The 15,764-nt window shown below is 40.5% G+C and overlaps 1 protein-coding gene across 1 annotated transcript in view; it reads left to right on the top strand.

The window, feature by feature from the left end:
- The window catches only part of GRIP1 (glutamate receptor interacting protein 1), a 364,416-nt gene extending 350,092 nt beyond the window's left edge, over nt 1–14,324 (top strand). The window contains 3 exon segments of the mRNA XM_079142206.1: nt 8,192–8,338; nt 12,701–12,866; nt 12,869–14,324. Of these exon segments, the coding sequence (XP_078998332.1) occupies nt 8,192–8,338; nt 12,701–12,866; nt 12,869–12,930 (375 nt within the window). The 3' untranslated portion in view covers nt 12,931–14,324.
- The last annotated feature ends 1,440 nt before the right edge of the window (nt 14,325–15,764 follow it).

The following is a 15,764-nucleotide window of genomic DNA, read 5'->3' as shown; positions in this document are numbered from 1 at the left end:
TTAGAAATGTAAAACAAGGCAAACTTGTCATTGTGCTGGGGTTGGAGTGTGGACTAGAGATTGAACCCAGCGGCGCTTTACCACTGAGCATCATACCCAGCCCTTTTTACTTTTTATTTTGAGACAGGTTCTCGCAAAATTACTTAGGGCTTTGCTAAATTATTGACACTGATCTCTAACTTGTGATCCTCCTGTCTCAGCCTCCTGAGTTGCTGGGATTACAGACATGTACCACCACACCTGGCTATGAGGCTGAACTTGAATCTTGGTGAATGCCCTCTGCCTATTGCCACAGCTTCTGTTTTGGGGGTGGGCGGGGGCCATTAATAGAAATGGCAGCAGGAACTAAGGAAGAGTTAAAATTCACCTGAGCTCTATAGAACTGCATTCTAGCTCACAGTGTCATGTTCCTAGAGGTACATTAACTCTTTTAGAACAAACAAACAAACAAAAACAAAAAACAAAAAAAAACTTGCAAATGTGTTCATGGTCCAGGTTCCCCAGAGGCATCCTCTGATCAATACCAAATAAGACCCTTCAAGAAAAACCTTGCTTCACATGGGCTAGGGGAATTGCAAAATCAACTGTCAGGATGGTGATCTTTAGAAGCAGAGAGCAGAAGTGTTTGTGGATGTTCTTGGCAAACCACAAGAGGGCTCTGATAAGAAGAAACAGCAGACATGATGAATTATTCATCCTTAGCTTTTAGGGCTGTTAGAAATGAATGAAAGCATCCTGACCAGCTATGAGATTATATGTTAAGAGAAAGGAGAAAAGAAAAGAAAAATCATGATTTGGAGGAAGGAACACAGCCAATGAGGTCAGGTGTTCTTGTGTAGAATCCTAGAGTTTATGTTTCCTATCAGGACAAGTCTCTCTGTTGACTTCTTTAAAGCTTGGTGTCCTTATGAGTAGACAGGGAATGAGTCTGGTGTACAGGGTTGTTGGGAGATCCAAAGAAATCAAATGTAAGAAGCTGCCTGGGTAAGGGATTCATCTATGGGAAGAAATATGAGACTTATACCTCAGAATCCTTAGAATTGTTTTGGGACAAGAAATAAATCACTACCAAGTGACCACTACCAACCTTCAGGCAAACAGTGCTACGCAGCATAGTTTGTGGTGGCTGCTTTGAGAGAAGTCAGCTGTGTTCCTCATTCTTGTGACCAATTTCTGGAATCTTCTCTGTTAAGTGGTTTTTATATCATTTCATTTTTGTTAATTTACTATTACCAAGCTATTTCCAGGAGAAGGATACAGCTGACTATTAAAATTGAGTGCCCTCTAACCTTAGGAAATCTTCCCAGAGAAACAGATTACTTTCCATTTTAAACCATTTACTGACCTCTCATCCAAAGGAGTTTGTCAGAAAAATACATCAAATGTGACCCTTAAGAAAGTTGAGGGCCTTGGAGAGGAGCTATGACTTTAAAGGTAGTGGGCATAACTGCTAAGCCACTGTGGTCAGCATCCATCCCAATGGTTTGGCTAATGTGTTACCATTGATTGGAGTCAGCAACACCAAGTATGGTTAAGCCATTCCCATCCTGGGTTCTGATCTGTGGAGCAGGTAGTCAAGAGTCACAGGCCAACTGAACAATGAAGAGCTTTATAATTATTCCAAGTCTACCCCAAATGTTCCCCCAAATGCAAGATTCTGGATTACTGCATTGGAACACATATCTCAGATCTAAGATCAAAGTGGGCTTCCCACTATCCATTGCAAGATCAGACATGGGACTCACATTCGGATGCACCTCAAGAATGTGGCTGAGTTTGCAGGACAGATGCTGATCCACTTACCCAACAAACTGTATGCACAGGGTCCATACTGCTGTACCCACGTGGAACAGGGACAGCTAGGAAGATACACCACCCTCTAAGAAGTAGTGGCAACATCTTTTGCCCCAGGTATGCTGCTTGTCACATGGAGAAAATATGGCTAGGAATAGAGACAGAAAAGGAGCAAAAGGCTAAGAGACCCCAGAATCAACTCCAAAGACAAGCACACATAATCAGGGACCTCAGTAAGAGAGATTTCATCTACTAGTAAACAGGGCCCAAAGAATGCCAATCTCTTGGCAACCATTACCTATTTGCCTCCTCCTCCTCTTCCTTTAACACCTTCTCCCAGCTATTCCTTCTTTTCCTTCCTTTGAAGGAGGAGCATGGAGATTAAAGGAAAGGAGCTAAAATATACAATAGCAGCATTTCCTCCAATCAAGGATCTTCAGGGGAATGGATGATCCCAGAAAAGGGGCAGAAAGTATTTATGGCGAGTCTATGATATCTTATGCTTATCAGAACAGAAGGTTCTATTAGAAGGACCATAAGTCTACATGAAGGACTCCCATGCTCAAAGATAATGAAAGCATTTTGAACATCCAAAAGAATATCGATGCAGTTGACTGAAATGCAACAAATAGGGCTGGGAGTGTAGCTCAGTGATTGTGTGTTTGCCTAGCATGCACAAGGCCCTGGGCTCAATCCCCAGCACTGCAAAACAAAGAAAAGTGACAAATATACAAAAACCCGGAGTCATAGTGATACTTAACAGAAGTCCCCCCAACCCAAAAGAAATTCTCACTGGGAACACTGTTGGAACTATTCAGTGCACTCATTCTCTGTTCTGAAATTGAAAAGAAAGAATTAACATTTAGTCTGCCTATCTTATACGGACTGCATTTCAAAGCAATCAAACAACAATAATTGAAGAAAGAGTTCTCCTTTACAAAATAATTCTAGATGATAAATACAGAAGATTCATAGGATTAGAAAAAGATTATCACTTTGCAACCCTAATGAAATTATTGTTTCAGACAGTGATCATGTATGGATGAACTGTTGGTGAGGAGCCTTACAGTGGAGGAATTAGGCTATCATCACTCAACCAACCCCAAGTGGGACAGGGAGACCCTGAGTGACTAAGTGATGTGATGTCACAGGAAGCACTGTGCACCTGTGATCTATCCATGCCCCACAAAGCTTACCCTGACTTAACCAAGCAGAGAGCTAAGTTCCATTGAAAGAAATAGGTGAGGTAGAAGAACATGCTACAAGACAGATGGCACTGTCAGCCATGTGGCTCACCCTCTTACCTGCAGTTTCATTTTCTGCGATGTGTTAGTCAGCTCTTTAGTTGCTATGACCAAAAGGCCTAACAAGAACAACCTAGTGGAGGAAATGTTTATTTTTTGGCTCATAGTTTCAGAGATCTCAGTGCACAGATGACCGACTCCATTGTTCTAGGCTGGAACTGAAGCAGAACATCATGACAGAAGAATCTGGTGGAAGAAAAGTAGCTCAGCACATGACACTAGGAAGGAGGGAGAGGGAGGGAGAGAGGAGTGTGTGTGTAGGAGACAGAGAGAGAGAGAGAGAGAGAGAGAAAGAGAGAGAGAGAGAGAGAGAGAGCGTTCTCTCCACTCACCAGGGACAAAAAATAAACCCCAAAGGCACACTCCAGTGACCTACTTCCTCCAGCCACACCCTATCACACAGTTACCACCCTGTTAATCCATTTCAGTGGATTAATTCACTGATTAGTTAAGATTCTCATAATCTAATCATTTCACCTCTGAAAATTCTTGCATTGTCTCACACATGAATTTTTGGGATAAGACCTCATATCTAAACCATAACATGACTTTTCAGATATCTGCCACCATCTTTGGTCTGAAAATAGTAAATGGAATATTCTAAACGATTCTGAGGTTTTAGGGATGTGAACTATCCACTTGTCCAGCTTACTCATACCCTACACGCATTTCTCTCCCATTAGTCACCAAGTAGCCCTTTTGATGATCAGATTGACTGCTGCAGCATCAAAGCACTTAAATACAGGATTTGGTACTATCTATAGAGTTTCAGACACTTACTGAGGTCTTGGAATGAAACCCCAGAGTCAGGTGGAGCTGCTGTAAGAAGGTAACACTGGGGAAAAGTGTCGGCACATGCTTTACAGATGAGGAGATCTAAGAGGCCTAACACAGGTGTATTATGTTTTACCAAAAAACAAAAACCAAAAAACACCAGTTTTGAGATGATTGTTGGGAAGCGGGGACCAGCTTTGAGACAACTGGGAAAATCACAGACTAGGCAGAGGATATGAAAGAATAAGAGTTACCAGTAAAGGGGCTGGGGTTGTGGCTCAGTGGTAGAGCGCTTGCCAAGCACGTGTGAGGCACTGGTTCGATCCTCAGCACCACATGGAAATAGTAAGTAAACAAAATAAAAGCATTATGTCCATCTACAACTAAAAAAATTTCTTAAAAATAAAGAGTTACGAGTAAGATTGGGCCAGTGAATTAATAACATTCAGGTTATACAAGAGATTTATCATGTTTTCTCTCTCCTATGTCTGTAGCCTGTGTATACTTCTAGTTTTCTCTAATAGGAATAATTTTTATTATTTTTCAAATTTATCAACACATAATATCTGTACATGTTTATGGGGTACAATTACCATAATGTGATACATGTGTGCAGTGTATGATGTTCAAATCAGGATAGTTAGCATTTCCATCTCTTCAAACATTTATTATTTCTATGTGCTGAGAACTTTCAGACTCTTTTAGTTATTTTGAAATATACAATCAATTGTCATAGAGGATGATCACTCTACTGTGCTTTGAAACACTAGGACTAGTGTCCCAGTTTTTCTGAATGTTTCTTGGTCCCCTTTATCGGCCTCTGTCTCCTCTCCCTGCCTCTAGTGACCACCCTTCTACTTTCTTCCATGAGATCAACTTTTTAGTTTCCACAGCTGAATGACAGCAAGCAGTATTTGGTTATCTATGCCTGACTTACTTAGCCTAACATGATGTCCTCCAGTTTCATTAATCTGACCAAAAATGACAGAATTTGATTCTATTTTATAGCTGAATAATATTCCACTATGTATATACCACATTTTCCTTACTCATTCATCTGTCAATGGTCACCGTGGTTGATTTAATACCTTGGCTATTGAGAATAGTGCTGGATCAGGGGGATTAACAGTAAGTCAGTAGCACTAGTGAGGAAAAGGCTTGTGATCAACAAAAGAGATGTAACGTGTGGACTTGAACATGGGAGTTCTGGTATCTGTTTAACATGATTTAATTTCCTTTGTAAGATTGTAAGATCATACAGCAGTTCTATTTTGTTTTTTGAGGACCCTCCATACTGATACTTGTGATAGCTGTGTACTAATTTACATTCCCACCAACAGTATGTAAAAGTTCTCTGTTCTCAAAATCCTTGACAGCGTTTGTTATTTTTCATCCTTTTGATAATTGCCATTCTGACTGGGGCGCAACATCTCATTGTGGTTTTTTTATTTGTACTTCGCTAGTGATCAGAGACATTGGGTATTTTTTCCATATCTTATTGACCATTTCATGTTTCCTTTTGAGAAATGCCTATTCAGAAGAAAGTAAGCATATTTTTTAGAGATGCATATGAAAGTATGTAAAAGAGAAATGACACAAAGGCTGGCATTTGCCTTAAAATACTACTCAAGGGGGAAAAAGGTAAATGAAGTAAAAGTGGCAAGCCCATGGTGGTTATTGGCTCTGAGTAATGAGGTTTGTGTTGCAGCCTCTTTACTCTTGAAATATGCATGAAATTTTCTTTTTGAAAAATTGTCCTCCAATAAATAATGCTTCCTTCCAGTAAGTGCAAAAAATCTTTTGTGGCCGGGACAAAATAGTAATAATTATTATGGAATGATGTAAATATTCCTATGATATGTTTGTGTGTGTGTGGGGGGGTTGTTTTGTTTTTGATTTTGATTTTGTTTGTTTGTTTGTTAGGGTACTAGGAATTGAACCCAGGGCCTTTGGGCATGCTATGTAAGCACTCTACCACCAAGATATACCCTCAGCCTGCAAGGAGTATTTTTAAGCAACTCTGTGCTAGGTAGAGTGTGCAAAAGAACTTGCAGTCAGAAACCAGTTCTCTGTTGCTTGCTCTGTTTGACCTGGAGAAGTTTCTACCCTCTCTGAGATTTCATTTTCATATCTATGTGGCTTATCTCACAAACTTTGTAGGGACAGCAACACCCTGTTAGCTTTCTAAACTACTCACAAGTCCTACAGACCTTAATAGTGGGAAGAGCAGCATCTACCCCTGGAGGACCAAATCCCTACCCACCTCCCTTACTACCTGGGAATCCTGATTTCCTACCAGCAGACTGGGTTGTGGTAGCAGAGGTGTCTCACTTCTCATGGCCACAAGGTGTCGCCATTTCAACTTCTTGTCTAGTCATGGTATCTCAGGATGGCCTTGCAAATACCCAGCAAGACCTTGAGTGAGGACAAGGGAAGATGGTTTGAACTTCAGTATTAAATTCCTTTTAGTTTACACTCACGTGCTTTGCAGCAGTTTGCAAAGGCATAGCACAACACATCTGGTTCTTGACCAAGTGGTATATTAGAAAGAGTCCTTCCTATTCCACCCAAGACCCTACTATGTGGCAGACACTATTTGGGAATTTTAGATAGATCGGTGAACAACAACATAAAAGACCTCTGCCCACCTTACAGAGCTAGGGTGGGCAGTTATTTGCCACATAACTGAGCCCAGGTCTACAAGAAAGACTTCCCCTCCTCTCCTGATGAGTCTTGCTTTCGGGGGATACTCTCTCAATCACACATACACCAGTGTGCATGCCAGATTGGAGGCCTGTAGGATTTTACATGCACACACACACACACACACAATGTCGACACTGGGCTCTGGGATGGGGTCTGAGACCCATGGGCTACTGTTTCATACTCCTGTTCAGGAGGACTCTACCTGGCAAAGCCCATTTTCCCCAAGAAACAAAGGTGAGGCAAAGTTCTGACCCTTTTCTTCTGGTGGGGGCAGAGGGGAATGCTGATATGCTTAGCACCCTGTTTCATAGGATACAAGATGCCATCAATGAATTACAAAAGGGTCTGATTTAAGAAATTTTTAAATAAGAAAAAAATAACCCCTGCATTGTAGACTCAATGGAATAAAGCATTTGGAGCATTGGTGCAGTATAATAGTTAAGTACTTTGTGTCTGGAGTCTGACAGACATGGCTCCACCATTTATTACCTCTGTGGCCTTGGGCAGATTACTTAACCTCTATAAAATTGAATTTCTTCACTTCTAATATGGCCATAACCACTAGGGCTGCCTGGTGAATAGTATTGACCCAGTCAGCCAGATATTTTAGCTCTTCAGCCAGTAAAATAAAATCCACAAACTGACCACTTTTGTATTTCCTGCAAAACTCCATACCTCTCTGAAGTAAAATAACAACTAGACATAAAGGATAATCCTGCTCTAAAAGACCTAATCTTCACATTTTGCAAGTGTATTCATCCATTAGTTCTATTTTTAAAATTAAGTAAATTATTTTTTAAATGGCAGTTTAAGAAGTAAGCCCAAATCATTGCTTGAACTGTGCATCAGTTTTTGTGGAGGGCTTCAAGTACATCTTCATATAAACAACGCCCACCTTATAGTGAATGAGACATACTGAGTGTACCAGTGGACTTCCTTACTACAGGAGGGTACAGAGACCATTCAAGGTCATGGGTTTGCTCTTGAGGGCAAACTCCACTTCCTCTTGTTCACTGGTGTTTCCAGCATCCATACTTGTGCTTAGAATATGGTAGGGATAAGAGCAAGGTGTTCATTACAGGAACACTTTCATTGATGGGACTGACTTGGTACCATAGCAAATAAAATAATGGACTTCATGATCCTTGCTCAGAGAAAAGAGGGTGCACTGAGAATTGGATTGAACTGTGCACTGAGAATTGGATTTAGCATAGCTCCAGGCTGGGGTGGGGAGAGGGAAAGGCCTTTGGCTATTCTTCAATCTCAGGAAGGTTCTCCGAGAAAAGAGCAGATGTCAACCTGTCCTAGGGAAGTTCTCCCCTACATATACATGGTGACAGCAATTTAAGAGGGAGAAAAAGAATCAAACAAAACAAACAACGGGACTCTCCAGGTCCCCTCCTTTTTTACCATTTCTGGATGGAACTTTACAGATTCCAGTGATTTTTCTTGGGGTGGCATCTAGTTACAGGGGTGGATGTGGGAGCTATCTATGCTAGTCTATAAATCCATTATTTACTGAAAGTATTTTGAAGAGATTATTCATCAAAATGTTTCAGAAGTTAAAGTCTCCAGCCTGCTAACTTTTCTCTTCACATTTTCTCACATTTCAGGTGACCTTGTACAAGGATTCTGACATGGAGGACTTTGGGTTCAGCGTAGCTGATGGCTTACTAGAGAAAGGAGTATATGTCAAAAATATTCGCCCAGCTGGGCCAGGCGATCTTGGTGGCTTAAAGCCCTATGACAGGCTCTTACAGGTAAGACCTCAGGTGGAATCCCACTTCCTTGCAACTGACTCATGACTGGGGACTTCCTCCAAATGTCCCTGCACATGTGGAGTTCTTTGCACTCTTGCCTTCAAACCTTGTCATCAAGATTACAGAATTAGTAAGAATAAACAGCTAAATGAAGAATTTTTAGCTCTAGTAAATTCTATCCCAGCCTAAAGAGTTCTCTGTTTTCTTATCAGTGTTTTAGCACTAAGCTCCAAGCCATCTTTCCCAATCTAGTGCTAACCATGGGTCACTAATATTCAACTGTGGCCATTTTTTTTGTTTTTTGTTTTTTTTTTTACATTTTTAACATCTTTATCAAGATATAATTTACATACCACAAAATTCACCTATTTAAAGTATTGAATTTACAGGTTTGGGTAAAATCAGGAAGTTTGTGAATCTTCACCATAATCTAATTAGAACATTTCATCATTCCTAAACACAACCCCATATTCATCTGCAGTCACATCCCGTTCCTCATCACTATACCTAGGTTTAGTCAGTTCCAGATTTTTTTCTCTGGCTTCATAGGTTTGCCTTTTCCAGACACTCCTTGTATATGAAATCAGTGTGGCATGTATTAATAAGTCAATATTATATAGTTTTCTCTCTCCAAGTCACCACCATCTAGTCCTTCCTTTCCAATCTTCTTCGGTATAACCCACAAGATCTTTGTGATTGAGCCTCTCCCTTGCCAGTGTCTTGTCTTGTCCCTCTCTTCATCTATTCTCTAGCTGCAAGTGGACTTGTTTCAGGAAGGCAGAAATGTCCTGCCACCACCAGGCTTTCTATCACTGGGACATGTGCCTTATTTCCTACCTAGGCTTCACTGAGTTTCCTTAACATACCAAGCACATTCGTACTCAGGCAGTTGACCCTGCTGTTCCCTGAACTTCAGTGCTCCTCTGCCAAATATGCACATGCTCCCTGCTTCAGGTCACTTCTCCAAGGCCATTGCCAAGCCACCCTCTAAATACCTCCATCGCTCTCCATTCCCTTACCCTGCTTCTGTGCTAGCGGTATGGCCAGACATCTCACTAGTTATTTTGTTTACTTCTTGACCACTAAAATATCACTCTGTAAGGGCAGGGATTTTACTCACCACTCTGCTCAGTCCCAAGAACAATGCCTGTCACATGGAAAGTAGTCAGCACTATATGGAAGAACAGAAACTTCTGGGCCCTGAACCTTGCAACACACTCTCACCTTCTGCACAGCACACTCCTGCTTTCCTGTCCCCTTGCCTACCTGCCCAACTCCTACTTAACCTTTTGGCTTCACTCAAATCAGTGATTCTCCACCTGGCCTGAAAAACAAAATCAATTAGAGAATTTATCCCAATGTCCAGAACAAATCTCAGATCAATTAAATCAGCATCTCTAGGAGTAAGAAAGAGCATCAGGGTTTTAAAACATCCCCAAGTGATTTCATGAGCAGCCAGGTTGGAAGTATTGACTTAGCTTTCTCCTCAAAGTCTTAGTTGACCAATGCTCACTTACTCCTAAACATATATCCTACATTCAGTCTCAGAATCTTTTTTCCTTTGGCAGAATTTGCCTTATTCCAATTGCCTGTTTCCCTGTCCATATTCCCCAGCAGATTACAAATTTTGCAAGCAAAGCAGTGGATTAAGCCAGGCCCATACCTGTAATCCCAGCAGCTTGGGAGGCTGAGGCAAGAGTTTAAAGCCAGTCTCAGCAACTTAGCAAGGTCCTAAACAACTTAGTAAGATCCTGTCTCAAATTTTAAAAATGAAAATAAAAGGGCTGGGGATGTGGCTCAGTGGGTTGAGTGTCTGCTGGTACCAAAAAAAAAAAAAAAAAAAAAAAAAAAACAAACAAAAGAGGCAGTGGGTTTATGTCAGTTTTAGAAACATATTCAGCTGGAATAAGTCTGTCACGAAGAGCTGACTTTCAAAGCCTGAGGCTGCCCCTGATTGGTTGACTTGCAGGGGCATATTCACTGAAGCAAGTTATCTTTGATCAACCACATAGTTTTAATACCAATCCTGGTGGTTATTTTTAGCAATAGAACAATTAGTCTTGTCTTGGGATGCTTCATTTTCCATACATATTCTAAGAAATTACTAGATGAACAACTATGGACATGTACTGAGCCTCTATGAGTGATCCACCAATTGGAGCTGTACCTCCAAGCTGAAATATAAAAGTAGCAGATTCAGACTGTGAAAGGCTTTGGATGCCATGATAAAGCTATTTTGGAGGCATAGTAATTTCTTAAGTGGACTGATGGCATAATATGTAAGTTAGAAAAGCAATACAATATTATCATGGGTGAATGGGGCCAGACAGGTAAGGAAACCAGGTAGTTGTGGGTAAGACACCTATTTCAGACCCACTGAGTCTTAACCAGCTTCAGCACATTCTGGCAGAGCAGCCTGGGAGGCAGTGGAAAGGTCATATCTGCTTAGCAGAGATGCTAGAGCAAGAGCTAAAGATGCTGAAGGTGAAGATTTATATAAAGTTGATTTATAGTAAGGGAGAAAACCATGGATAGAATTCTAACAATAACAAAATTTAAAGGACAGGAAGCAATAAGGCAGAAAAAATACCTTAGAATGGTAAGAGAAGCAAAATAGAAAAAATACCTTAGAATGGTAAGAGAAGCAAAATAGAGTGGTGGAATAAGAATTGAGCATCTGGAGCACCCCTAGATAATTGGGGTTCCAGCACCAGGAACGACCCCTGTCAGTCAGGAAAAGATGAGTGTGTACATTCTGCTGTGCCCTTCGCGGAATATCTTCTACCCAGTTATCTTTGATCAACCACATAGTTTTAATACCAATCCTGGTGGTTATTTTTTACCTTAGCAATAGAACAATTAGTCTTGTACTGGGATGCTTCATTTTCCATATATATTCTAGAAATTACTAGATGAACAAGTATGGACATGTACTGAATGGCCCAAGGCCTAGTTGTCTGCCCTGTGACACAGGGCACCTCACATGGGAGACTCCTTTATATTGGCAGAGGCCCTTATAGCTCTTGTCTGACAAGTGTCCAGTTGATGCTGCCTGGCTGTCAACCCTGGTGCAGGGAGACCACCCTTCAGTTCTCTGGGGAAACCTGGCCTGGGACCGCTTCTGGTTCTCCCCAGGAAGGTTCAAATTCAATACAGCATCACAATAGGAGGCATAATTCAAAACAGATAATTCCTATCTGTTTACCAATAGACCCTGGACTAGGAGGGCACAATGGGGTCAGTGGACAGTCCAACTGTTCCCAGGTCACAGACAGGAATGAAGAGTTAGGGAGAAAGAGAGGGCAACAGCTAGCATTATGCACAAGGGAATAGGGTGTGGGTCACCCTATTCCTGTAGGTCACCCTATTCCTGAGGGTCATCCATTCCCTTGTGTAAAAATTTGAGAGCAAATGTCTGAATGGGCCATTTAAAGGAAATGGTGGGGAAAGCAGAGAGCCAGGCCTGCTAGCAGAGAAAGATAACTCTAGCTCCTTATCTCTGGCCACCAGCCTGGGCTTTTAAATGTGGTCTTTGCATACCAGGGAAGAGAGTTAAAGGTTGAGAGCAGAAAGTGTTAAAGGCCAAGGAGGAGGAAGACTCAACACCATTACGGGGTCACTCTCCAGCAGCACAATACAAGTGACAGGAGCAGACTTCAGGAGATAGAGGAAAGAAGGGGAAGTCAAGGAGTGGAAGCAGAATGGAGATGGTTTTAAAATTTCAGGCAAGAGGAGCTCACTTTTAAGGGTAATGGTTAAGAGTGTGGGCTGTGGAGCCTGCTGGACTGCCTGCAGGTACAGCCTCGCCCCACCCTTACCAACTGTTCCTCTGAGACAAAACTTTTATATTTTTATTCACTAAAAATTTTATTTGTATATTTACTGCAAAACAAATAATTATCAATACTTATTTTTTGCTGAATTTAGAATTACATTCACAGTAACAATGACTGTTTCATCTTCAACAGAATGAACTTCTAACACTATTTCGATTCTCTCAGTAAGCAAAAGTTTGACCCATTATTGGGAGACAAAGTTATTATAGCCTCTGCAAAGTTTTTATTACCATCTTTAAACAGGGTAATATTCAGCAGTGGGGCCAGCTCCACTCAGAGAGGCAATTTGCTAGCTTGGGGAAGGGAGGATGTGCACTTGTTCCTGCTCTTAGGGGCCTTACAATTTAGCAGAGAATGATGTGTGTGCCGGTGGCCACATCATGTATAATCAGAACAGGGGTGGGGGAGCTTTGCATGGGATGCACATTTAAGCACCTTCCTGATTAACCAACTTGCTACACCAGACATGCACTCCAGGTTTGGGAAACAACAACTATAACAACAATAACTCTTCTTTGCCTTTCAGGTTAATCATGTCCGAACTAGAGACTTTGACTGCTGTCTTGTCGTGCCCCTAATAGCAGAATCTGGTAATAAGCTGGACCTGGTTATTAGCAGAAACCCACTGGCTTCCCAGAAATCCATAGAACAACAGACTCTACCGGGAGGAGACTGGAGTGAACAGAACAGCGCCTTTTCCAACAGCCTAGCCACGGTGGTAATCTGGAGATGCGAGAACCCACTAATACATTATAGCAACACTTTATAAAGCAGGACAAAAGACAATATCTACATGGTGCTAAAAATCCCTTTAAGATTTCTGTGACATTTGAAGCACAGATAATCACGTGGCATTAACTGCAAGCACAGGGGTCTTTTAAAATCTCTCATGGCTCATGTTCACTTCCCTTTTCAAGTTGAAGGTTTCTTTTTAGGTGACCACTATGATATATAGCAGGCAATTCCCTGCCAGGCCCATTGGTAGAGAAAAAGAGAAAAATAGGCTGCCCTCCCCCCCCACACCACAATTAACAACAGAGGAAATTTTTTTACAAGTTCATCTTAATGATCGCTTTTTAAAAAGAGAAATGTATGTCTGAAAATATTCTCTATGATAATTTCTTTAATTCACCTTGAAATTGGTTTCTTACTATGAAGTCATGAACGTAAGAACTTGACCAACACAAAGCTGGCTTTCCTGGGGAACTAGTATTTGGTAGGCTGCAGGGGCTGCCGCGATGGGAGGGGCACGGGTATAAAGTTATCTTAAAATGTTTCAGCAATGATGCACGTAGGAGACCATAATAGGTGGTGGTAAATGTTTGCCCAAATATAGGAATGATTTTAACTAAGATGTATGCTATTCCCTATGCAACAAATGATCAAACAGGATATGTCTTGTGACCTGTTTTTTTTTTTTTAAGGACACATTTTTTAATAGCTGAAAATCTCTGATAATGAAATTAGAGTGTGTAGGAACACTGAGAATTAGTTATATTATCCTATTTTTAAAATTCAAGACTAAGAATTTAAGAGAGAATGAAGATTCTATTAAAATGAGATTCATCTTAATAATAGGCAAATTAAACTCATACTGCTTGACATGTTTTGAAAACTGGTTAATATTGAGGGGTGTACAGCACATGTACTTAAAAATGACACTGGACTATCTTTTGTTCTGAGCCATGTCACTTATGGAAATTGTAAATACATTTTTCACAAAATGCATTGCCAATTATTACCATCCCTCAAAGCAATAAATTGTGACAGTTGCTTTTAATGATTGTTGGCAACTGTTTTCATTTGTTCAGATATTTTGAATAGTACACTAATAACTGTTATTTGGTAAATATTTAAAATATAGATCTGTATATTGATGGTAGAATGTCAAAACAATTATTTTCCAAACATTTTCATTTTGGTTAATAATCCAAACAACCACTTAGGCAAAGCATTCAAACACTGTGTCCTTTGTTTAAGGAAAAATTTCACCTTTCTTTTTGTGCAAAGAAATATATTATTTAAATCACATTTCAGAACCGCCAGGGCAAGAAAGTATATGGCAGAATCATGTTAAGGAAGAAAAAAAAAAAAAAAAGATCATGAGTCACTTAAATATGTATTTTTATTTGTAACAAACAAGTATTAAACTGTAAAGTATTTTTGTACAAATTTAATACTTTAATAGCATGGTATTTATTGTCTATGTATGGTTTTGGGGAATTCAAAACTGTTGCAAATATTTGTATGAAAAAAAACCCTCTACAAATGGAATAAACAGTGATTTTAAAAAGTCAAAAAACTCTGACGTGGATTTTTTTGGTACACTGAACTCATATTTCAGGGTCCACCCTGAGTGCCACGTAGTGCTCACCTATACACGGTTTTCACTCGGAGATGCTTTGCTATAAACTTGAAAAGTACTGTGGACACATGAGAAGAAACATGGACTTTAAAAATCTCACCTGGGTTTGGATCTCAGCTCTGGTCGTCACTGGTGGTATAAAATTCATTTGCCTGAGACAGCTTCTCCACCTGCACTTCTGAAGGTCACGGGTGTGAGAGCTGGGGGAAAGAACAGGAGGAAGGGCTGAAACCACAAAGAGCCAAGGATACATTTACTTTAGGTAACAGGGATCTTAACTCAAGGATTACACCTGCCCTCAGAGGACATTACATGTGTATACATTTACATTAACTGTTAAAATATACAACTTTAATTATGCTATCTAAAATAAAAGTACACCTACAGTCCCAACACAGGCCCTGTAAATTCACATTCATTTATTTGTATACAGTTACACTCAGCATGCTTAGGTCACATTCTAAAACATGGTTATCTTCTAACACATTGCAAAACCCAAACGATTACTCAAGTTTCTATTGCACTGGTTGTAGTGTGGCCTAATTTCTGCACAGAGCCAATGACTGATGTGTGGTTATCACTGATTATGTGAATAAATGCAAATGAGAAGCTATATATCATGTGAAAGACTCAGGCATCTCAGTTCAAACTAAGAAACAATAAAACCCAATGATTTCAGGTGGCACATTATGAATATAGTGACCAGGCCTCTATGCCATTGTCAGTCCACAGTTTTGAGCATTCCTCTAGAAAACAGCCTTCTGCTCAAACTAACTGAAAGGATTTGTGCTACCACCCAAAGTATAATAGAATTGGGCAGAGGAGGCAAGGTCTGTGTTTGTATCACTAGGTCAGAATCAGAATGGAGGTTCCAATGACACAGATTTCAGTTTAATATATGAAAGTTACTTTTAACCCTAGATTTATACAATGGTCATGGCTTCCAGTCAGGACTTTTTGCACTAGTGATGCATGTAATTTTGATGACTGATGGGCGTCCAGCAAAGTAGTAAGCTGCACTATGTGACCCCACAATCTTAACATGCTCTGATTAACTCTATTTGCTTTAAATCCAAACCATGGATTCCTAGAAGTATCCTCTTTTAACAAAGGTTATAGAATCTTGGATAAGTTACCTGTATTTTGGTGAGCAGTATATCCAATATAAGAAGTGGTGCTTGAGCCAGGCACAGTGGCACATGCTGTATCCCAGTGGCTCGGGAGG

The sequence above is a fragment of the Sciurus vulgaris genome, assembly GCF_902686455.1.
Source record: "Sciurus vulgaris genome assembly, chromosome: 5".
In the NCBI taxonomy this organism is placed as follows: Eukaryota; Metazoa; Chordata; class Mammalia; order Rodentia; family Sciuridae; genus Sciurus; species Sciurus vulgaris.
This window is presented reverse-complemented; position numbering and strand designations above follow the sequence as displayed.